This window comes from Haematobia irritans, chromosome 1 (genome assembly GCF_050003625.1).
Source record: "Haematobia irritans isolate KBUSLIRL chromosome 1, ASM5000362v1, whole genome shotgun sequence".
NCBI classification, from domain to species: domain Eukaryota; kingdom Metazoa; phylum Arthropoda; class Insecta; order Diptera; family Muscidae; genus Haematobia; species Haematobia irritans.
Window position 1 is genome coordinate 31,061,119 of NC_134397.1, and position 24,949 is coordinate 31,086,067.

The following is a 24,949-nucleotide window of genomic DNA, read 5'->3' on the forward strand; positions in this document are numbered from 1 at the left end:
CAGAATTTCACCACGACCCAGAATATATATACTTAATGGGGACTTATAGCAATATTTCGATGTGTTGCAAACGGAACGACAAAGTTAATATACCACCCATCAGATGGTGGAGGGTATAAAAATCATGTTACTCAAATAACCTCAACATCGAAGGCAAAACTGAATATCCCAGGTCATAATCCTATGCTGCGTAAATGGTCATACGAGCTTGGTATGGAATTCAAATAATGCGTTCGGGTTATAAACGGCCACAATAATTGGAAATGTCCGGAAAATGTTTTGCAGCACGACAAGACTCGGCCACATGCTGCAAAGTCGGTAAAAATGATTTGGAGTCACTTAACTATCCCACGCGCCGTATCGCCCAGACATTGCTCCTTCTGATTAACACATGTTACGATCGATGACACGTGACCTGGCTGATCAGCATTTTCGTTGTTATGAGGAAGAATCGATTCGTCGATTGAGTCAAAAGACGAATCGTTGTTGTTGTTGTTTTTTTTTTTTTTTTTTGTAAAGTTTCTGTATGTTAGCGGAAAGATGCAAAAAATAGTGGCCATCGATGGACATCACTGATTGATCGGACTATATAATTTTTTTTTCGAAATAAATTCTCAAACATTAAAAAAAAAGTCCCGCATTTTTATTTTGCTCTCTAAATAAACAAACATTTGATTTTTATTTTGGTTAAAGCAGCTACCAATGTCTGATTGCTATTTAAAGACCTTTATGTTAAAATGTTTGCTGTTATTTGATTTAGCATATTTCAAGTTCTTAATGCCAATCAATGTCTCATTTACGTCTATGCTATTATCACACCGTGATATGTTCCAATTCTATGCCAAATCAGAGATTATTTTCACCAACTCCCCAAGTGGCAAATGCCAGCATTGAATTTTTGACTCTGCACTCCACAATAATGGCCATATGCCAAACAGAGCTTAGACGGGAAGAAAATTCCCTGATGGTGTGGTACTCCCAAATGTGAGATTCTCCTCGATTTGCCCAAGGCGCACAGCTTGGTTCTCAAGCAGAAAACACAAAAACTCACTCACAGAATTTATCGCTACTTAATTTAATTCATTTGCGCGTCTATATGTGCCAAAAATGCCAAGAGATTGATATTTTGCTTAACATTTGATTTGGCTCCAATTCCACCGTCTTCTTAGAGAATTCAATTTTTTTCATTCATTCATTTTCTAAGGATCTCAAAGTAATGGCAATTGGTGGTGGGTGGTATGGAATGGACATTGTCTTCCTAAATCGAATGCGAACGTTTGCCAACAAACTCTTAAGTTCGATAATAATTTTACCATACTTTGGTTAGGTGTTGTAACGACACTGAGATATCTTTGGCGTCGTTAGGTTCTATGACGTATTACAAGTGTGAATGTAGATGTATGTATGTGTGCACGTGTAAGTTTGTGTTTGTGTGTTTTCGTGATACTAGACAATCCTTGTTGAATTGTCTTCCATTTGGACGTGATTCATTGCCAACTAATTGTTAAAACATGAGAAATCAATTTAAAAATCGTATTTTTCTTTGCTTTATTTGAATGTTGAGAGTTTTATGGTCTAACGGCAAGGTTGCAGGTTTCTGTGCAAATGGTTCGATAGTTAGCTGTTTATCGTCTAGGCTTCCTTTGGTATGGCCATGTTATTTGAACCTTTTCTTCCACAATGTCTTTATGACATGCCATGTATTTTAAAGGTTGATGGAAAAATTATTGGTTGCTAAAGTGGCTTTTATTAGAGGAAATTGATTGTTGGCAATTCATAAGAATTGTCGAGCTATTAAAGGCGATAAAAATAGAGTTTCCTATAAGTTTGCCCTTCTATAGGCGAGGAATTCTTTGACGCTCTAGAGATATATGTCTGTTTTATTTTTGTAATCAATCCAATACTGTTACAGTGTTTTTTTTTTGCTTCTGGTAGATCAGAAATTTGAAAGCCAACTTTCAACTTTTCGGATTGTGCACTTTTCGATTGTTTCAAAATTGGAAAAGTGTCTGCATATTGTTACACCCTTCACCATTACATTGTCATTCTGCTAGTAACACATTGAAGTATCGATCTAGCGACATCCGTCTGTTGATTTCCTTAAGATCTAAGCTGTCTTCTTGAAATTTGGCACAACGAGTTGTTATTGATGTAGGCCGTCAACATTTTATTCTATAAAATTTTTCAAAATTTTATTTCTATAGAAATTTTTCTCAAAATTTTATTTGTAAGAAAATGTTCTCAAAATTGTATTTCAAATTTTGTCGAAATTTTATTTCTATGGAAAATTTTGTCAAAATTTTATTTCTGTAGAAAATTTTGTCAAAATTTTATTTCTATAGAAAATTTTGTCAAAATTTTATTTCTATAGAAAATTTTCTCAAAATTTTATTTCTATAGAAAATTTTGTCAAAATTTTATTTCTATAGAAATTTTTGTCAAAATTTTATTTCTATAGAAAATTTTGTCAAAATTGTATTTCAAAAGAAAATGTTGTCAAATTTTCTTTTCTATAGTCAATTTTGTCAAAATTTTGTTCGTATAGAAAATTTCGTCAAAATTTTATTTCAATAGAAAATTTCGTCAAAATTTTATTTCAATAGAAAATTTCGTCAAAATTTTATTTCTGTAGAAAATTTTGTCAAAATTTTATTTTTATAGAAAATTTTGTCAAAATTTTATTTCTATAGAAAATGCTGTCAAAATTTTATATCTGTAGAAAATTTTATTTCTATAGAAAATTTTGTCAAAATTTATTTCTATAGAAAATTTTGTAAAAATTTAATTTCTATAGAAAAATTTTATTTCTATGGCAAATGTCAAAATTTTATTTCTGTAGAAAATTTTGTCAAAATTTTATTTCTATAGAAAGTTTTGTCAAAATTTTATTTCCATAGAAAGTTTTGTCAAAATTTTATTTCTATAGAAAAATTTTATTTCTATAGAAAAATTTTATTTCTATAGAAAATTTTTTCAAATCTGTAATTATGTAGAGAATTTTGTAGAATTTTTACTATTTTTTTTTTAATTTATAAATTTTTTCAAAATTTTCATCATTTTCCTATTGTGGTCGTCGGGTTAGGCTATACCAGATCGTATAAAAGATCATGCCAGCAAGCAATTGGGGTATGCAGATTGAGCTGTGGGGCACGGAAAAGACGGTCGATTTGATGCCAGCGTCAATATCTTAGGACGATGGAAAACAAGTGAACCACTGTGACAGTATTGAAGCACTGGGTGAACTTGAATATAACTCTCGATCGCTGTAGAAAATATTGTCAAAATTTTATTTCTATAGAAATTTTTCAAAAGAAATTTTGTCAAAATTTTATATCTATAGAAAATTTTGTCAAAATTTTATTTCTATAGAAAATTTTGTCAAAATTTTATTTCTGTAGAAAATTTTGTCAAAATTTTATGTCTACAGAAACTTTTGTCAAAATTTTATTTCTATAGAAAATTTTGTAAAAATTTTATTTCTATAGAAAATTTTGTAAAAATTTTATTTCTATAGAAAATTTTGTCAACATTTTATTTCTATAGAAAATTTTGTCAAAATTTTATTTCTATAGAAAATTTTGTCAAAATTGTATTTCTATAGAAAATTTCGCCAAAACTTTATTTCTGTTGCAAATTTTGTCAAAATTTTATTTCTATAGAAAATTTTGTTAAAATTTTATTTCTATAGAAAATTTTGTTAAAATTTTATTTCTATAGAAAATTTTGTCAAAATTTTATTTCTATAGAAAATTTTGTCAAAATTTTATTTCTGTAGAAAATTTTGTCAAAATCTTATTTCTATAGAAAATTTTCTCAAAATTTTGTTTGTATAGAAAATTTCTCAAAATTTTGTCAAAAATTAGTTTCAATAGAAAATGTTGTCAAAATTTTATTTCTATAGAAAATTTTGTTAAAATTTTATTTCTATAGAAAATTTTGTCAAAATTTTATTTTTACAGAATATGTCAAAATTTTATTTCTATAGAAAATTTTGTCAAAATTTTATTTCTATTCCATTTTTAAAAATTTTATTTCTATAGAAAATTTTGTTAAAATTTTATTTCTATAGAAAATTTGGTCAAAATTTTATTTCCATAGAAAATTTTGTTAAAAGTTTATTTCTATAGAAAATTTCGTCAAAATTTTGTTTCTATAGAAAATTTTGTCAATATTTTATTTCTATAGATAATCTTGCAAAATTTTATCTATAGAAAATTTTTTCAAAATTGTAATTTTATAGAGAATTTTGTAGAATTTTCATTTTTATAGAAAATTTTTTAAAAAATTTTCTTTCTATAGAAAATGTTTTCAAAATTTTAATTTTATACAGAATTATTTTTATAAATTTTTTTTTTTTAAATTTTCTTTCTATAGAAAATTTTGCCAAAATTTTCTTTCTATTGAAAATTTCTTCAAAAGGTTATTTCAATAGAATATTTATTGATAATGCGAAACACACTGCAAATGGTTGTCAATAATGGACAGATGAGCAATGGAGCACAGGAATCTGGGTGAAATAGAAAGGTTGATGTAACTCTCACGAGCCGAAACAAACCAACAAAACGAAATAGTTTTTTGTCTTAGTTCGTAGCTCCCAACATGCAAAACAAAGAAACAAAGTGAAGTAAAACCAAAGGCGGGAATTAGTATTTCATCAAATTTTGGACTTTATTTCTTTGGATAGAATTCTTACCAATAGTTCTTAACAGGTCAAGTGACAGAAGTGAACAAGAAAGATTTTTACGGATGTAATTTTTACAATATGGCTGATATGAAGACATATTTTCGTTAAGCTATCTTAGTTAACTAATTGAAAGCATTTCGATAACATTTCATAATAATAATTCGGGTATTTTTAAGATTGTTCGCGGGAAAAAATAGGGGTTTACGTTCTTGACGTAAACATTACCGCCCCCCTTGCAGTATTACTGTAATAAAAACATTGGAACCATATTATAACGCAAGTACTAGGGTAAAGGTATTTTACGATAATATTAATTCGAATAGGTAAGTTTTGTATGCATAATTACTAACGCTAATTATGAGAAGTATCTTAAAGATACAATATCTTTATTTTCGCTTACAATTAGTTTTAATTCATTTATGTATCTTTTAAGTTTATTTGTTTTTAATTCTTACGATAGAGAAAAATTCTGTATTCATTTGAATTATCTATTATCTATCGGTTTGATTAAAGCAACATGAAGCATAAGTAATAATAGTGAAATGAAAGGATAAAAAGTTATATGGAAAATGTGCCATATATAACTATACCAAAGGAGGTATTTTGAGCAGTAGGTAATCCAGTTCTTATAAAAATGCCTTCTCGAATAATTCTGGAAAAGATATCAACTCCAATCACAATATCCACGGACGACGACTTATGAAAATGTGGGTCGGCCAGCATCAAATGATCAAAATGGTTTTTAATGTTATCTGGTAATGATTCCTTCGGTGTAGTTGTGTTGATACGGCTGTGTACCCTTAACGTGGCGTCCAGTTTAAAACCCGAATCGACACAAGACCAAAGCGTGACGGGACATATAGTTTCGTTGTCTAACTCCAAAGTGGTCATATCGAACTGTTTAATGAATTGCTTCGATATGGAACTCATTTTTGATGCAGAATCGAGAAGACATCTAGCATTATGTTTTCCATCTTTGGTTTGAATTTTCACCATAGCAGTAGGTAACAGTGTTGCAGCATTCTGACGAAGAATGGCGGTGAGAGATGTAGTAGCAGCTTTTTCGTCAAAAGTTGGAATACTAGTAGGAGGTTTTCTAGTACAATTAGTTGTCGACTTGGTGGTAGGTTTCTTTGGCGCAGATCGTGGAGTTCTCCTTTGGACGACCGGAGAAGATAATTTCTGTAATCGGTCGTGCATGTGCAGAAGCGAGTGGTGACTTTTTTGGCAATATCCACAGCCAGTTTTGGTAAAGCAGGAACCTTGTGAGTGGGTATGTGCCAAGCAATTAGGGCAATATCCGTACTTTTTAACGACCTCTTTTCTCTGTGTAATATTCATGTTACGAAAGCGATAACAATATTTGAGAGCATGGATTTTACGACATACTCGGCACACATAAGCAGAATGGGTGGATTTTTTATTTGCCTTGTGAGAGTTCATATTTCTGCAAAATAAATGTAATTAGTGGTGGAAACGGAGATTAATAAAATTACAAAATAAAACTGAGGCTAAAACAAAAACAAAAGAAAACCTTTGGAAAAAATACAAATAGGACTTAATTGTTTTCGTTAAAGAGGACAACTAGTTTCGTTATGGGCCTTGTGATTGTTCCTCTTTGCGTTAGGATATCTGCAACTCGGACCCTATTATCGCTGCCTTGATAAACTTTTGTAATTCTTCCAAGACGCCAGCAGTTGGGAGGCAGATTTTCATCCCTAACGACGACAAATGTATCAACCGTCAGATTGGCCTCAGGCCACTTCCACTTATTGCGTTTTTGTAACTCCTTGAGATATTCGTTTTTCCATCGAGTACAAAAGTGTTGATGGACTGCTTTGAGACGTTGCCACCTGTTTTGAATGGATAGTGGTGTTTCACGATATTCTGGATCTAAAGGGACTAGTATCGGGGTTCCAATTAAAAAGTGGCCTGGGGTAAGAGCAGTAAGATCACATGGATTTTCAGAACTTGGAGAAAGTGGTCTGGAATTGAGACATGCTTCTATTTTGGTTAATAATGTTTGTAGCTCTTCAAATGTGTATTTCATGCCACCAGCTATTTTCTTAAAATGAAGCTTGAAGCTCTTTACCCCAGCTTCCCATAGGCCACCCATATGGGGTGCTCCTGGTGGGATGAAATGCCAGGTGAGGTTCTGATGAGAATAATTGGCAGTGATAGCAAGATGAGACGTTTGGATGAATTCTTTTGCTAGGACTCGAGAAGCGCCCATGAATGTGGTCCCATTATCCGAATGTAAATGGAGTGGACACCCACGACGTGAAACAAAACGGCTGAAAGCTCCAAGAAAAGCTGGTGTGGATAAATCTGAAGTCCCCTCAAGGTGTATTGCCTTTGTGGAAAAACAGACAAATACTACCACGTAGCCTTTAGAAATGCGGCAAAATCGCCCAGAATAACTTTTGACGTCAAAAGGGCCAGCAAAATCCAGTCCTGTATGAGTGAAAGGTCTGGAAAACTCGCATCTTTCTGGTGGCAATGCGGCCATCAGTTGTTGTTGACATCGTCGTTTGTAAAGTACGCAGATTTTGCAGTTATGGATTGTTGTCTTGATTAAATTTTGTACTTTTGGGATCCAGTACTGGGTGCGAACCAATCGAAGGAGAAGCTGGTTTCCTCCATGAAGTGTAATATCGTGAATAAATTTTATCAAAAGTCTGGAGTATTGGCAACCATATGGAAGTATGATTGGATGCCTTTCACTATAAGTTAAATTGGGGGAGGATTCCAATCTGCCGCAAACTCGCATAAATCCTTCATTGTCGACAAATGGATTTAAATTCAATAGTGGACTTGATTTAGAAATGGATTTCTTAGAATTAAGACATGAATACTCATTTGGGTAGAATGCCTTTTGGCAGACTATTATGAGTTGTTTTCGGGCAAATATGATCTCTGCACTTGTTAAAGCGATACTAGCTTTACAAAAGTTGTCACGGAATTTGGGGTGAGTCCTGTAAAAAAAGCGATATATATAGGAGATGACGCGTAACGCTCGAGAATATGATGAAAAACGCTCTAGGGCATCCTGATAATTCGAAAAATATGAAAAGTGAACCTTTATAAGTCGTTTCTCCAAACAAATATCTTCAGCGTTATGAGATTTGGATTCGGGCCAAGTCGCCATGGGTTTAGACAGCCAATATGGACCTTTCCACCATAATTCGTTTTCCAATAGCTCCAGAGGAGGAAGTCCCCTGCTAGCTATATCAGCAGGATTATGTTCGGTGTCAATATGAAACCATCGTGATGCATTGACTACCTCGATAATCTTAGAAACGCGATTGGCCACGAAGGTATTCCAATAGCATGGTGGTTTGGCCAACCATGCCAAGACAATTGTGGAATCGCACCAGCAATATATGGAATAATTTGGAATTTCAAAATTTGGAATAAGAGCATCAATGATTTCAGCCAAAAGTGTAGCCCCGCATAATTCCAACCTCGGAATTGATATAGTTTTAAGAGGTGCAACTTTTGTTTTGGAAGAAATTAAATTAACATGTATAGAGTCTTGAAAAACAATTCGGATATATATGGCGGCAGCATAAGCCTTCTGAGAGGCATCACAGAATCCGTGGATTTGGACATCACAATCTGGTACAAATTTAATCCATCGTGGAATTTGGATATTGTCTATGTGTTGGCAGTTATCTTTAAAGGATTTCCAAAGCGCTAAAGTTTCAGGTGTGATGACAGCATCCCATTCAGTGCGATCCATCCAAATCTTTTGCATTATAATTTTCGCAGTTATGACGATTGGGGCTAGCCATCCCGCTGGATCAAATAGCCTAGAGATCTGTGAAAGGACTTCACGTTTTGTGTTAAGACAATTTTGTGGAAAAGCAACTGTAGAAAAATAGAAGTGATCGGAGCGCGCATTCCAACGAATGCCTAAAGTCTTTGCAGAACTATGATCATCAAAATCTAAAAAATCTGAATATAGTAAGTCCTCAGTGGGAAGTCCTTCAAGGATCCTTTTTGAATTGGACGTCCATTTCCTCATTGAAAATCCTGCTGATCTCAATGCCGCAATGACTTCGTCCCTTGTTTGAATTGCAGTTGAAATTGTATGTGCTCCCACCAAAGCGTCATCGACGTACATCGAGGATTTAAGGACATTGCTAGCCAAAGGATAAGTGTATTTCACATCATCCGCCAATTGTATCATTGTACGTATTGCCAAATATGGTGCACTATTCACACCAAAAGTAACCGTTTGGAGTTCATAGTCTTGTATCGGACCTTTTGGACATTTACGGTACAAAATACGTTGAAAAGGTGTATGATCCTTATTTACCAAAATCTGCCTATACATTTTTTGTATATCCCCATTAAATACATAACGATAAAAACGCCATTTGAGGATCAAAAGCGTCAAATCATTTTGTAAAGAGGGGCCAATATGGAGTAGATCGTTGAGACTGGATCCATTTGAAGAGGCAGCGGATGCATTAAAGACTACTCGAACTTTGGTAGTCGTACTTTCTGGCTTTATGACCGCATGATGCGGTAAATAATAATATGAGCTATCATGCAATGGATTCGGGGCAGAAACTGGGACCATGTGTTTCAATGTGAGATATTCCTCTAGGGTGCTATCATACTCATTTTTAAATTGAGGAATTTTCAAAAGCCTGGATTCATTACGAAAATATTGCGCCATTGCGCTAGCCCTTGAATGGCCCAGATTAATATCTTGAGGATATTCTTCCTTAAATGGAAGAGAAACTATATATCTCCCCTCATCATTCCTTTTAGTTGTACTTTTATATAATTCATCGCAAAATTTATCTGATTGGGACATGAATCGTTTCTGTGGAATGTTCTCCACCTCCCAAAAGCGTGAAATCTCTTTATCTAAAGAGATTTCACAAAAGTATGATACACATGTGGTTTGAGAATAGGGAGTCTCATTATGGACAGGGCCAGTGATTATCCACCCAAATACCGTCTGTTGCGCCATTAGAGACCCACATACACCTAATCTACATCCTTGTAGCATTATCGAGGGCAAAACATCTGCCCCCAGTAATATGTCAATTCTGGAGCTCTCAAAAAGACCAGGATCAGCTAGTTCGATATCTGGAAAATCTGAAATAGCTATGGAATCGATAGTACTGGCAGGAAGATTGTTAGAAAGATGTGGAACTACAAGTGCCGTCACACCAATTTCAAAATTCAAGTCCTTATTGGACCGAAGTCTAAAATCACATTCCTTCTGGACGTCAGCAGATATGCTATTGTTCAAACCAGATATTCTGGCTGCAGTCTTTCGAAACGGCAATTTTAGCATATTGAAGAGCCTATCGGAAATAAATGTCCCTTCGGACCCGGAATCTATGAGAGCCCTTGCTTGGTATACGACTCCGTAATGAAGTAAATTTACAATAGCTGTACCAAGAAGGACTCCCCTAGAGTTAGAAGCGAAACAGGTCTGCACCACATTACTTGTTGGGATAGTGGACTGTATCTGTACTTGGGAAGTTTGGGGTGCAACATCTATTCGAGGTCCCGAGGACGTAGAAGGTAATGTATGAGTGGCCACAACTTGAGGATTGGCTTCCTTATGAAGCAGAGTGTTATGGCGCTTTTTACATTTAAAACAAGAGTGTTTACTTTTGCAGTTACGTACACCATGTGCGGCAGAAAAGCAATTCAAACACAAATTCTTACTTTTAATTTCCGTAAGTCGCTGTGTTTGATTCATAGCCATAAAACGAGGACATTTTCTAATCGGATGAAACTCCGTGGGGCACAATTTACATTGAGTTTTATCAACGTTAGTCTGAAAAGCCCTAACTTTTTCGGAAGAAGATTTCGAATTGGATAAGGTCCTCTGTTTAGACAGAACTTGTTTGGGGCTTTCACACCTCCTTACCTCTAAAACAGATTCCAGGGTACGATATCTGTTAGTGAGAAAGACGTTGAGTTCAGACCAAGGGGGGACAGTGGTCTTATCACTCAAAGTTTGCTCCCATAACGTTAAAGTGGACTCGGGTAAACAATTGGAGCAAATAAACACAAAAATGGCATTCCAACTTTCAATATTTGTACCATAGAACTTAAGATTGGAAATGCATGAATTAAGCTCCCTTTGTAATTTCTTCAATGCATCAGCATTCTCGGATTTGATGGGCTGAAGATTAAATAAAGTTTTTAGCTCCTCATTGATAAGTACACGTTTGTTCTCGAAACGTTCACAAAGATTCCGCCAAGCGGAAGCAAAACCATCATTTGTAAGGGGACTTTTTGAGACAATTTCGTGAGCCTCGCCCTTAGTCTTCTGTTTAAGATGAACTAACTTCTCAATCGGACTTAATTTTGTATTCTTGATACAAAGAGCAGTGAATAAGTCACGGAATGTGGGCCAAGACTTATAGTCACTATAAAAAGTCGCCAATTCGAGAGGGGGCAGATTATAGCTACTATTGATATGCGTGACAGACGTTACAGCCGCCGGCACAAGATTCTGAGAATATTCAGTGAGCTTAGTTACACATCTACAATAAGTCGCATATGAAGCTTTGTACTTCATTTTCACTTTCTCAGTGTCACTAGCTTCTTGGCCCTCTTCATCCTCGTCATCTTTACTGCCCTTTCCCTCCGGCTCCTCCTCATTGGCCAATTCAGCCAAGCATTGATCCGACGCCTGACGCAAATGTTCCCATATAGATTGAACTTCACACCTGTGAGTTTCTATTAGACAAATTTTATCGACCGCTAGTTCCTTACCATCTAGAGCGGCCTCAAATTCGACCAAGCTATCAGCCAGTCGTATGAACCTATCTAGGGACATTGCCGCAACTTGGGAAATGAAATAAAATGGAAGGAAATTTACCCGAAGTTTAGGACAAACTCGAATGAATACTACACGAGATTCTGAATGATACACTCAAAAAAAAAATGCCAGGCACCAAAAGTTTAGCTCAAATCTTATTACCAGCTTTCAAAATTGCAACTAAATCAGCCAATTCTCCAGAGACGTGATATTCGAACCAAATATGTGAGAAATTACACGTATATAAGACTTGTCTTTGCACTTTCAAATAATAAAAATTCGTAATACAAATATACCATAGAATAATTTATTTTGGCGCTATCATCATAAAACGTGGACTCAAATTTTTGTAGGACCAACGCAACTATATTTCGTTTCCTTTTTTTTCCGAAAATTCACGAAGTTTCTGATACAGTAGAAAAATATATCACATCAAAAATAAATCCTGGACGAATCTATAGGACAAATTTCAATATATAGAGATAAAAGATATTACTTAATTATTTCTGGATTTATATTACAAATAAATATACGTGGCAACCCTTTGTATCTTGATTTTCTAAAATATCTCTGTGTCGAGAAACACGTATCTTCATCCAAGTGAAAATGGATATAAAAACAAAAGGCGAAATGTAGGTCAACGAACTTTAGTCTAGTAGAAGAAGAGGAAGAATTGGTCTTATTTTTGTTTTGATCGGCGATTTCTTATTTATAAATTCGAAACCGAGTTTTCTTAGAGTACATGCGAAAAACAAGGAACACAATATGATACTTTTGTAGACTATTAAATTCGCATGTGAAAGACCGAGAGGTTATATGGAGCCGAAGAAGAAGAAGAATTGGTTTACTTTTTGTTTTGATCAATATTTTCTTATTTATTAATGGGAAATCGAGATTTTCAAAAGTATATGCGAAAAACAGAGAACACAATATGCTACTCTAGTAGACTATTGATTTCGCAGGTGAAAGAGGGAGAGGTTAAGTGGAGCTGATATTTCCAACACTGTAAATACCAGCTGTGGGTGAGACACTCAAGAGAACGAGAGTGTTGGTGATGGGCAATGGAATCGTACTCAAGAGCATGTGAGAGTAAAATAGATGTGCAGCGTAGTGCTGGCAGCTGTGTAGCACACAAACCGCTATCACAGAAACTGGCATAAATTTATCAAACTGTTCGAAAAAACCAAGAGCACCAATAAACTGGTATCCAATGCATTGGCAAAGAGTGGCTACAACAACAACACAGACTGGTTTTTGAACAGAATGCAAGTGATAAATTATGTCTCGTGTTCTTGGGTACACTGGTGTACAAAATTATGTTGGCATCGAAGAATAAAGATTTGTCTTGTCCCAAATTTCGGTAATATTTCAAGATTTTACAATTAGCATCACTCTATATCAAGGGAAACACAGTAGTAAATGTATTATTGCTTACTTGCTTTAATTTTCACGGGGTTTTGTATGGTGATGAGCAGGGTTTCCACAGGGAATAATCCAATGGTACGGCAAATGGATTGGTCACAATTAGATGTTCCACAATTTTTCCGCTAAATACTACCAGATTTTGTATGTGGATTGTTGCACACTATACTTTCAATTGAAGTAAACCAATGCTTCAGACCACCAAACAATTTCTTTTTATTTTAAAAATATATTTAGAGTGGCGTATCGTTTTAAATTTTTCCAAAAACTTTATTCACGTGTATTTTATTATTATCTTTTTTTTTTTTCTAGAATATATTTTTGCGATTATTATTTTTTTTATTACACTTTAGAAATGTATAAATATCGCAAAAGAATAGACTCTTGACACAAAATCACGTGGAGCTTACAATGAAGACTGGCATAAAAAATCATGTGCAAAACCAACGTACCTGTTTGCTATTGGTAGATCAGGAGATGAAATCTCAGAGAGTAACGGAGGCAATCTGGCTCGAAGTGGACCAAAATGATAATGCGAAACACACTGCAAATGGTTGTCAATAATGGACAGATGAGCAATGGAGCACAGGAATCTGGGTGAAATAGAAAGGTTGATGTAACTCTCACGAGCCGAAACAAACCAACAAAACGAAATAGTTTTTTGTCTTAGTTCGTAGCTCCCAACATGCAAAACAAAGAAACAAAGTGAAGTAAAACCAAAGGCGGGAATTAGTATTTCATCAAATTTTGGACTTTATTTCTTTGGATAGAATTCTTACCAATAGTTCTTAACAGGTCAAGTGACAGAAGTGAACAAGAAAGATTTTTACGGATGTAATTTTTACAATATGGCTGATATGAAGACATATTTTCGTTAAGCTATCTTAGTTAACTAATTGAAAGCATTTCGATAACATTTCATAATAATAATTCGGGTATTTTTAAGATTGTTCGCGGGAAAAAATAGGGGTTTACGTTCTTGACGTAAACATTTATAAAGTGCCTCTTTTCACAATCTACCAAAACATCAAAGTTTCTACCAATCTTCCAAACAATAAAAAAATCTAAATTTTTTTTAGAATTCTACCAACTGTGGCAACCGTGGCTACAATTCCATTAAACAAGATATTCGCGATATTAGTGCACATACTTCATCGTAAACAGTTTACAGCAACATATTCCCATCAGAGGCACAAATTTGCATAAAACGCATCTTCACCATGCAACAGCAACTAAACTTTTATTAGAAAATTTAAAATGTACAGAAATTGTATATATCTAAGAATATTGAAAAAATATATGTATATACATATCGATAAGTTTATAAGAAAATATTTATGTAAATTCTATTTTATTCTGATACATTACTATTCATGACAACAGTTTGGTCCAAGAAACACACAACAAAAATATACCAAATTTTTGCAATAACATCTGCTGCATGTGCGGACAGCAACTCAAAACTAACGAAAACTTCTGGCATTTGTGAGTGTTTTAATTCCGATACATGCATTTTCGAAAAAACACAGAAGGTTTCCTGACTGCTATGATATATGATGGAAACACGAGTATATTTGTCTAAACCAAGCAAAGAGTCGTATGAAAAACTGCAATTTTTAAAGTAAAATTCAAAAGAGATTAAATGAATTTTTTATTGGAAGTACAAGGGAATTGTCCGTCCTTCCATCTTTTGAAATAAGTCTACCTTCCAACTAAGTAAACCAAATTAGTCTGTATTCCAAAGTGTCTGAGAGCTCTATGGTGCATAATATTTGTGGCCATAGAAATTCAAAACAAGTATATAAAGCAGTAAGTTCGGCAGGGCCGAATCTTAAATACCCACCACCATGAATCAAATATTATAGTTTCCTTTGAAATTTCAGGGAGGTTTGGTGAAAAGATATTCTCCCAAGGTTCAACCAGTACACTTCCCGAAGATAAATTTAAAGATTTTATCTATGAAGACTATACAAGATTCTGGATTTATAAGAACCAATTTTGTTTGAGTTTTAGAAAAATCATTAACATCTCTTGTAAGTGTGCAAGATAATGATGAAATTACGCCTTAATTTGAAATCAAAAATCTGTAGATTTTCATCCCCATTATTTAAATGATTACGAGAAGTAAAATCTGGAAATTTTGCATTCAGTTTCAAGCAATTTTCATGATCAGTGCGTCTTCTATACCCTCAAGAAGTGAAATCGGCCAATATGGACCGATAAAATTAAATTAAATCCTATACACGTTTTTTATACCCTACACGTTTTTTATACCCTCCACCATAGGATGGGTGTATATTAACTTTGTCATTCCGTTTGTAACACATCGAAGTGTTGTTGTAAGACCCCATAAAGTTTATATATTCTGGGTCGTGGTGAAATTCTGAGTCGATCTGAGCATGTCCGTCCGTCTGTTGAAATCACGCAAATTTCCGAACGAAACAAGCTATCGACTTGAAACTTGGCACATGTAGTTGTTATTGATGTAGGTCGGATGGTATTGCAAATGGGCCATATCGGTCCACTTTTACGTATAGCCCCCATATAAACGGACCCCCAAATTTAGATTGCGGATCCACTAAGAGAAGCAAATTTCATCCGATCCGGCTGTAATTTGATACATGGTGTTAGTATATGATATCTAATAACAATGCAAAAATTAGTGCACATCGGTCAATAATTATATACAGCCCCCATATAAACCAATCCCCCGATTTGGCTTGCGGAGCCTCTAATAGAAGCAAATTTCATCCGATCTGACTGAAATTTGGTACAGGGTGTAAGTAAATGGTTTCTAACAACTATGCAAAAATTGGTTCACATCGGTCAATAATTATATATATCCCCCATATAAACCCATACCACGATTTGGCTTGCGGAGCCTCTAAGAGAAGCAAATTTCATCCGATCCGGCTGAAATTTGGTACATGGTGTTAGTATATGGTTTCCAACAACTATGCAAAACTTGTTCCACATCGGTCAATAATTATATGAAGCCCCCATATAAACCGATCACTAGATTTGACCTCCGGAGCCTCTTGGAAGACCAAAATTCATCTGATTCAGTTGAAAGTTGGTACGTGGTGTTAGTATATGGCCTTAAACATCCATGCAAAAAGTGGTCGAAATCGGCCCATAATTATATATAGCCCCCATATAAACCGATCCCCATATTTGAACTCCGGAGCCGCTTGGAAGAGCACAATTCATCCGAATCGGTTGAAATTTGGTACGTGATGTTAGTATATGGTATCCACCAACCATGCACGAATTGGCTCATATCAGTCCATAATTATATATAGCTCCCATATAAACCGATCGCCAGATTTGACCTCCGGTGCCTTTTGGAGAAGCAAAATTCATCCGATCTGGTTAAAATTTGGTACGTGGTGGTAGTATATGATATTTAAAAACCATGCCAAAAGTGGTCCATATCAGTATATAATCATATATAGCCCCCATATAAACCGATCCCGAGGTTTGGTTTTGGAGCCTCTTGGAGAAGCAAATTTCATCCGAGTCAGTGGAAATTTGATACATTGTGCTAGTATATGGCCGTTAGCAACCATATCTAACTAGGTCCATATGGGTCTATAGTTATATATAGCTCTCATATAAATCGATCCCCAAAAACCCAAAAATTTGTCCATATCAAGTTCATAATTGTAAATAGCCCCTATATAAGCGACCCCCATATTTCAATTCTGGCTCTCTACGTACCGTGAAAAAGTCCATATCGATTCGTAATTATTTGTAGACTTACTTATACATAACTTTTTTTTCTAATATATACCACGTATGGACTAACTCACAATTTAGAAAACGATGTTAAGAAGTTTTAAGATACCACAACCCAAGTAATTCGATTGTGGATGACAGTCTTTCGTAGAAGTTTCTATGCAATCCATGGTAGAGGGTACATAAGATTCGGCCTGGACGAACTTAGGGCCGTATATACTTGTTTTTGTTTCTAAAATTCCAGTATATTTACAATTTCAGGCAAATCAGATAAAAACTACGGTTTCTATAAGCCCAAAAAGTAAAATCGGGAGATCTGGCTATACTATAACATTGACCGATACTCACCATTTTCGGCTCGCCTCCTTATGGTCCTATAATACCTCTAGATTTCCAATTTCAGGCAAATTGGAAAAAATACTACGATTTTTATAAGCCCAAGAAGTAAAATCGGGAGATCGGTCTATATGGGGGCTATACCAAAACATGGACGGATACTCATCATTTTTGGCACACGTCTTTATGGTCCTAAGATACTTGTAGATTTCCAATTTCAGCCAAATCGGATAGTAAATACCGTTTCTAGAAGGCCAAGAAATAAAATCGGGAGATCGGTCTATATGGGTGCTATACCAAAACATGGACCGATACTCACCATTTTTGACACACCCCCAATTTCAGGCAAATTGGATAAAAACTACGGTTTTTACAAGCCCACGAATAAAATCGGGAGATCGGTATTTATTGGGGCTATACCAAAACATAAACCTTCACTCACCAATTTTGGCACTCCTCTTTATGGTCTTAAAATACCTCTATATTTCCAATTGTAGCCAAATTGGATAGTAAATACAGTTTCTAGAAGCCCAAGAAGTAAAATAGGGAGATCGGTCTATATGGGGACTATACCAAACCATGAACCGATACTCACCATTTTTGGCACACCCCTTTATGGTCTTAAAATACCTCTAGATTTCCAATTGCAGCCAAATTGGATAGTAAATACAGTTTCTAGAAGCCCAAGAAGTAAAATCGGGAGATCGGTCTATATGGGTGCTATACCAAAACATGGACCGATACTCACCATTTTTGGCACACCTCTTTATGGTTCAAAAGTACCTTAAAATTTTCAATTTCAGGCAAATTGAAAAAAAAAACTACGGTTTCTATAAGCCCAAGAATAAAATCGGGAGATCGGTCTATATAGGGGCTATACCAAAACATAGACCGACAATCACCAATTTTGGCACACCTCTTTATGGTTCTAAAATACCTGAAGATTTCAGGCGAATTGGATAAAAACTACGGTTTCTATAAGCCCAAGACCCCAAACCGGGAGGTCGGTTTATATGGGGACTATATCAAAACCTGGACCGATATAGTCCATCATCGAACTTGAACTGCCTGCAGACAAAAGACGAGTTTGTGCAAAATTTCAGCACGATTGCTGTATTTTTGAAGACTGTAGCGTGATTAAAACAGACAGACGGACATGGTTAAATCGTCTTAGAATTTCTCCCTGATCAAGAATATATATATATATATATATATATATATATATATATATATATATATATATATATATATATATATATATATATATATATATATATATATATATATATATATATATATATATATATATATATATATATATATATATATATATATATATATATATATACTTTATACTTTATATCGGAAATCGTTATTTCGATGTGTTTCAAACGGAATGACAAACTTATTATACCACCGTCACCATTCTATGGTGGTTGGTATAAATATATATAAAAATCAGTGCAAATAAGGGCTATATCTGAATATGGGTCGCAAAAACGATACAAACATTACATTTCAGCACCAACATTCCCTTATGGAAGGCTGAGCGATATTTGAAAATTTACCTCCAAAGATCCATCTGTGAAATTTATCTTGATTTATGAAAACGCAAATTATAAGAGAAACATTTCTTTATGAAGTTTATTATTCCAATCTTGTTACTCTGTTTTGCTTTTCAATTTAGAAAAACTACTTTGCGGGAGTGTTGATGCTGAATCTCATATATCACAATCCAATGAAATGTTCATGTGGTAGTTTTTCTATCATTTCTACAAGTAAGTCTAATAATATTCTTTTCAAAAGTGAGGAATGGAGTTTTTTCTTGCAATATATACAACAAAACTGGTCGCAATTTAGTTTTAGGTTATTAAAAAATGTTCCAAAAGAATGATATATTATTCAACTATGGTCGTGTGCAAAGTAATTGCAAAAATTTGGTATGGTTCTATATTAGAGACGTAGTTAGGGTAGATTATATTTATTATTACAGACTTACTTAGAAAAAAAGCAAATAATTCAGCAAGTGTCTTGAAATAGAAAATGTCACTTTGAAGCATTGATAGTTCTACAAATTAAAGGAAAATTTCGAAAAAGAGGTTACATGACACCTCCTTGTAGAGCACCATATTTAGTTGTGGTTTTCATAAGATTTTTGAAATGTTATATGGCTGATATGTAATGCAACAACGTAAAATGGTTAATTTTTATATTATGCACCACACTGTGGAACAGGGCATTATAAGTTAGTGCATATGTTTGCGACACCCAGAACGAGATGAGATAAACACATGGTGTCTTTGGTAATAATACACAGTATCGACCTCTGACCGTTCGTCAGTCTGTCCGTTTGTCTGTGAACATGTGTTTGTAATCAAAAACAAGTATATACGGCCGTAAGTTCGGCCATGCCGAAGCTTATGTACCCTCCATCATGGATTGCGTAGAAACTTCTTCTAAACACTGCCATCCACAATCGAATTACTTAACTTGCGGTAACGCCATCTTCTAAATTGTATGTAAGTCCATACGTGGTATATATTAAATCAAAAAAGATCGATCCAATACGTATATAATTCAATTTGACAAAGTAGCCATAAAATTTTGACAAAATTTTCTACAGAAATAAAATTTTAACAAAATTTTCTATAGAAATAAAATTTTCACAAAATTTTCTATAGAAATAAAAATGTTGACAAAATTTTCTATAGAAAGAAAATGTTGACAAACATTTCTACAGAAATAAAATTTTAACAAAATATTCTATAGAAATAAACTTTTGACAAAATATTCTATAGAAATAAAATCTTGGTAGATTATTTTTGGTTCGAGTGGCAACCATGATTATGAACCGAATAAAATTTGAACAAAATTTTCTATAGAAATAAAATTTTGACAATGATGAAAATTTTATTATGAACCGAATAAAATTTTAACAAAATTTTCTCTAGAAATAAAATTTTGACAAAATTTTCTATAGAAATAAAATTTTGACAAAATTTTCTATAGAAATAAAATTTTGGTAGATTATTTTTGGCTCTAGTGGCAACCATGATTATGAACCGATATGGACCAATTTTTGTGTGATTGGACCAATTTTGGTATGGTTTTTAGCGACCATATACTAACACCACGTTCCTAATTTGAACCGGATCGGATGAATTTTGCTCCTCCAAGAGGCTCCGGAGGTCAAATCTGGAGAACGTTTTATATGGGGGCTATATATAATTATGGACCGATATGAACCAATTCTGGCACGGTTGTTAAAGATCATATACTAACACCATGTTCCAAATTACAACCGGATTGGATGAAATTTGCTTCTCTTGGAGACTTCGCAAGACAAATCTGGAGATCGGTTTATATGGGGGCTATATATAATTATGAACCGATGTGGACCAATTTTTGCATGGTTGTTAGAGATCATATACCAATATCATGTACCAAATTTCAGGCGGATCGGATGAAATTTGCTTCTCTTTGAGGCTCCGCAACCCAAATCTGAGGATCGGTTTATATGGGCGCTATATATAATTATGGGCCGATGTGGACCAATTTTTGCACGGTTGTTAGAGACCATATACCAATACCATGTACCAAATTTCAGCCGTATCGGATGCAATTTGCTTCTCTTTGAGGCTTCGCAAGCCAAATCTGGAGATCGGTTTATATGGGGTCTATATATAATTAAGGACCGATGTGGACCAATTTTTGCATGGTTGTTAGAGACCATATACCAACATCATGTACCAAATTTCAGCCGGATCGGATGAAATTTGCTTCTCTTTGAGGCTCCGCAAGCCAAATCTAAGGGTCCCTTTATATGGGGGCTATACGTAAAAGTGGACCGATATGGCCCATTTTCAATACCATCCGACCTACATCAATAGCAACAACTTGTGCCAAGTTTCAGGTCGATAGCTTGTTTCGTTCGGAAGTTAGCGTGATTTCAACAGACGGACGGACGAACGGACGGACGGACATGCTTAGATCGACTCAGAATTTCACCACCACCCAGAATATATATACTTTATGGGGTCTTAGAGCAATATTTCGATGTATTACAAATGGAATGACAAAGTTAATATACCCCAATCCTATGATGGAGGGTATAACTAGGTTTCAATTTTGATCCAATCAACCAATTTAGCAAAAGAATCTATTTTGGGACAGAATAAAACCCTGTTGATTTTGAAAGAAATCGGTGGTCAACGTTTTACTCCGATTTACGTGAAACTTTACACAGGGTGTAGGATGTAATGTTTTGGATATGCATGTCAATTTTGGGTGAAATCGGTTCAAATTTACACATAGCTTTCATAAGTTGAAAACATGAAAATTTGCTAAAATTTTCTTATTCCTATTTCATGTAGCCTCAAATTTGCTTTAGATTTCAATATTTCCAGACTTTTATGGTAAAAACCAACAATGTCGGAAATGCCATCAAATTTAAAAGTCAGTTTAGATTTGTTAGAATTAGCTACCTTTGGCACAAATTATGGCTTTCAAACTACCGACAAAGCAATCACACGCAATTGGCTCTGCAGTGTTTCGACCCATTCCGGGCGAAGCGCTGTCTTGAGATGATACACAATTTTTAATTTTTCAAATCCAATCTTACCGCATAAATGTTTCAGACACAAGATTTTGAATAGCAATTGTGCGGTAGATATGAAGAGAGGAGCCTCCTTTTTAAGACATTCTTGTTTCACGCCTGCTGAATGTGATGGTGCTGAGTCCTGTTAGAATGTCCATGGTCTGCGCCCATATCATCGCCTTTGGGGCATTTCCCGATAATATTCGGCTTTAATACTGAACACGCGGTCGATGAATACGAGCGGGCCTAATATGGACGGCACTTGAGTTCTGGTGGACAATCGAATGTATAGATTTTCAGCTGACCCGATCACTTTGTTTGCTCGCGGTTTGTGAGCAAACAAAACGATCGGGTCAGCTGAGAATGGCTACTCATCGGAGAAAACCAAATTCGATAACTAACGACTTTCGTGCAAACTAAGGAACTTCTTGGCTCTTCACAGTCTATTGATCTGTACATTGTTCTTTGGAATTTGCGTAAGCTCACTGTTCAACAAGTGTTGCAACCGTTCAGCTTACAAACAAGTTTTCTACTTCGATCTGAATTTTGATCTAATCTGGTCTTTACTTTTTGGATCGTTTTCGGTTTTGTTATCGTTTATTTTTCATTCACTTTTTTGGACGCGATGCAACACTGGCAGTAGCATGGTAACGAGAAATGATACGAAAAACAAAAGATATATTCATGTTTAGTGCTGGAGGGATCTAACGATAGCCTTTTCTGGTTTCCAACATATAATTCAATCGCAAATAACTTTATTTCTGAATGCAATAGATCAAAATGCTTCTGTAACTTGGTACACAATGAACAAAGCACAATATTTTAAGCATATTTTATCTTAATTTTTATAATATTTTTTTTAATTTCCAAATCTTAAGCTCTGTTGCCCTATCTTATACGAAAGCTTTTCAAATGGAAGAAAATTTCATTCTACTTCCTTCGCTTATATGGGGGCTATATACAATTATGAACTTGATATGGACTAAATTTTTGTGTGATTGGTGATCGATTTATCTGAGGGCTATATATAACTATAGACAGATATGGACCTAGTTAAGCATGGTTGTTAACGGCTATATACTAGCACAATGTACCAAATTTCAACTGACTCGGATGAAATTTGCTTCTCCAAGAGGCTCCAAAACCAAACCTCGGGATCAGTTTATATGGGGGCTATATATGATTATGGACAGATATAGACCAGTTTTGGCATGGTTGTTAAATATTATATACTACCACCACGTACCAAATTTTAACAAGATCAAATGAATTTTGCTTCTCCAAAAGGCACCAGAGGTCAAATCTGGGGATCGGTTTATATGGGGGCTATATATAATTATGGACTGATATGAACCAATTCCTGCATGGTTGTTGGATACCATATACTAACATCACGTACCAAATTTCAATCGAATAGGATGAATTTTGCTCTTCCATGCGGCTCCGGCGGTCAAATCTGGGGATCGGTTTATATGGGGCCTATATATAATTATTGACCGATTTCGACCAATTTTTACATGGGTATTTGAGACCATTATTAACACCACGTACCAAATTTCAACTAGATCAGATAAATTTTGGTCTTCCAAGAGGCTCCGAAGGTCATATCTGGTGATCGGTTTATATGGGGGCTATATATAATTAAAGACCGATATGGACCAATTTTTGCATGGTCATTAGAGACCATATACTAACACAATGTACCAAATTTCAGCCGGATTGGATGAATTTTGCTTCTCGTAGAGGCTCCGCAAGCCAAATCGGGGGATCGGTTTATATGGGGGCTATATATAATTATGAACCGATGTAGACCAATTTTTGCATAATTGTTAGAGAGCATATATTAACACCATGTACCAAATTTCAGCCGGATCGGATGAAATTTGCTTTTCTTAGAGGATTCGCAAGCCAAATTTGGGGGTCCGTTTATATGGGAGCTATACGTAAAAGTGGACCGATATGGCCCATTTGCAATACCATCCGACCTACATGAATAACAACAACTTGTGCCAAGTTTCAAGTGGATAGCTTGTTTCGTTCGGAAGTTAGCGTGATTTCAACAGACGGACGGACGGACGGACGGACATGCTCAGATCGACTCAGAATTTCACCACGACCCAGAATATATATACTTTATGGGATCTTAGAGCAATATTTCGATGTGTTACAAACAGAATGACAAAATTAATATACCCCCATCCTATGGTGGAGGGTATAAAAATAGAAAACACCGAATCGGTTCAAATTTGTGTGTTGGTTTTTATGGTATTATAAGATGGTATTATAAGTTAGTGTATATGTTTGCAACATCCAGAAGGAGACGAGATAGACCCATGGTGTCTTTGGCAAAAATGCTCAAGGTGGGCTCCTGAGTCGATATAGCCATGTCCGTCTGTCAGTCTGTCTGTGAACGCATTTTTGTAATCATAGGTCGCAGTTTTAGTCCAAGTGACTTCAAATTTGGCACATGTATGTGTTTTGGCTCAGAATAGAACCCTATTGATCTTGGAAGAAATCGGTTCAGATTTAGATGTAGCTCCCATATATGGCTTTTGCACGATCTACACTCATATGACCACAGAGGCCAATTTTTTGCTCCGATTTAGTTGAAATTTTGCACAGGGAGTAGAATTATCATTGTAGCTATGTGTGCCAAATTTGGTTGAAATCGGTTCAGATTTAGATATAGCTCCCATATATATGTTTTTCTGATTTCGGCAAAAATGGTCAAAATACCAACATTTTCCTTGTAAAATCGCCACTGCTTAGTCGAAAAGTTGTAAAAATGACTCTCAATTTCTCAATCTTCTAATACATATATATCGAGCGATAAATCTTAAATAAACTTTTGCCAAGTTTCCTTAAAATTGCTTCAGATTTAAATGTTTCCCATATTTATACCCTGCGCCACACTGTGGAACAGGGTATTATAAGTTAGTGCATATGTTTGTAACACCCAGAAGGAGACGAGATAGACACATGGTGTTTTGGCAATAATGCTCAGGGTGGGTCCCTGAGTCGATATAGCCATGTCCGTCTGTCCGTCTGTCCGTCCGTCTGTCTGTGAACACATTTTTGTGATCAAAGTCTAAGTCTATAGCTCCCATATATATCTTTCGCCCGATATGGACTTATGTGGCCCCAGAAGCCAGATTTTTGGCCGAATTTAGATGAAATTTTGCACTAGGAGTACAATTAGTAGTATAGTCATGTGTGCCAAATTTGATTGAAATCGGTTCAGATTTAGATATAGCTCCCATATATATCTTTCGCCCGATAAGGACTAATATGGTCCTAAAAGCCAGAGTTTTGGCCCAATTTGGTTGAAATTTTGCACAAGGAGTAGATTTAACATTGTAGATATGCGTGC

General features: G+C 35.1%; 1 protein-coding gene across 1 annotated transcript; it reads right to left on the reverse strand.

Moving 5' to 3' along the window:
* Nucleotides 1-5,191: 5,191 nt before the first annotated feature.
* On the reverse strand, nt 5,192-13,496 carry LOC142238082 (uncharacterized). Its single transcript, XM_075309615.1, has 2 exons — nt 13,361-13,496; nt 5,192-6,131 (listed from the first exon to the last, which is right to left on the reverse strand). Exon 2 carries the CDS (start codon nt 6,125-6,127, stop codon nt 5,243-5,245), a length of 885 nt encoding a protein of 294 aa, XP_075165730.1. The 5' UTR covers nt 6,128-6,131; nt 13,361-13,496; the 3' UTR covers nt 5,192-5,242.
* Between the last annotated feature and the right edge of the window lie 11,453 nt (nt 13,497-24,949).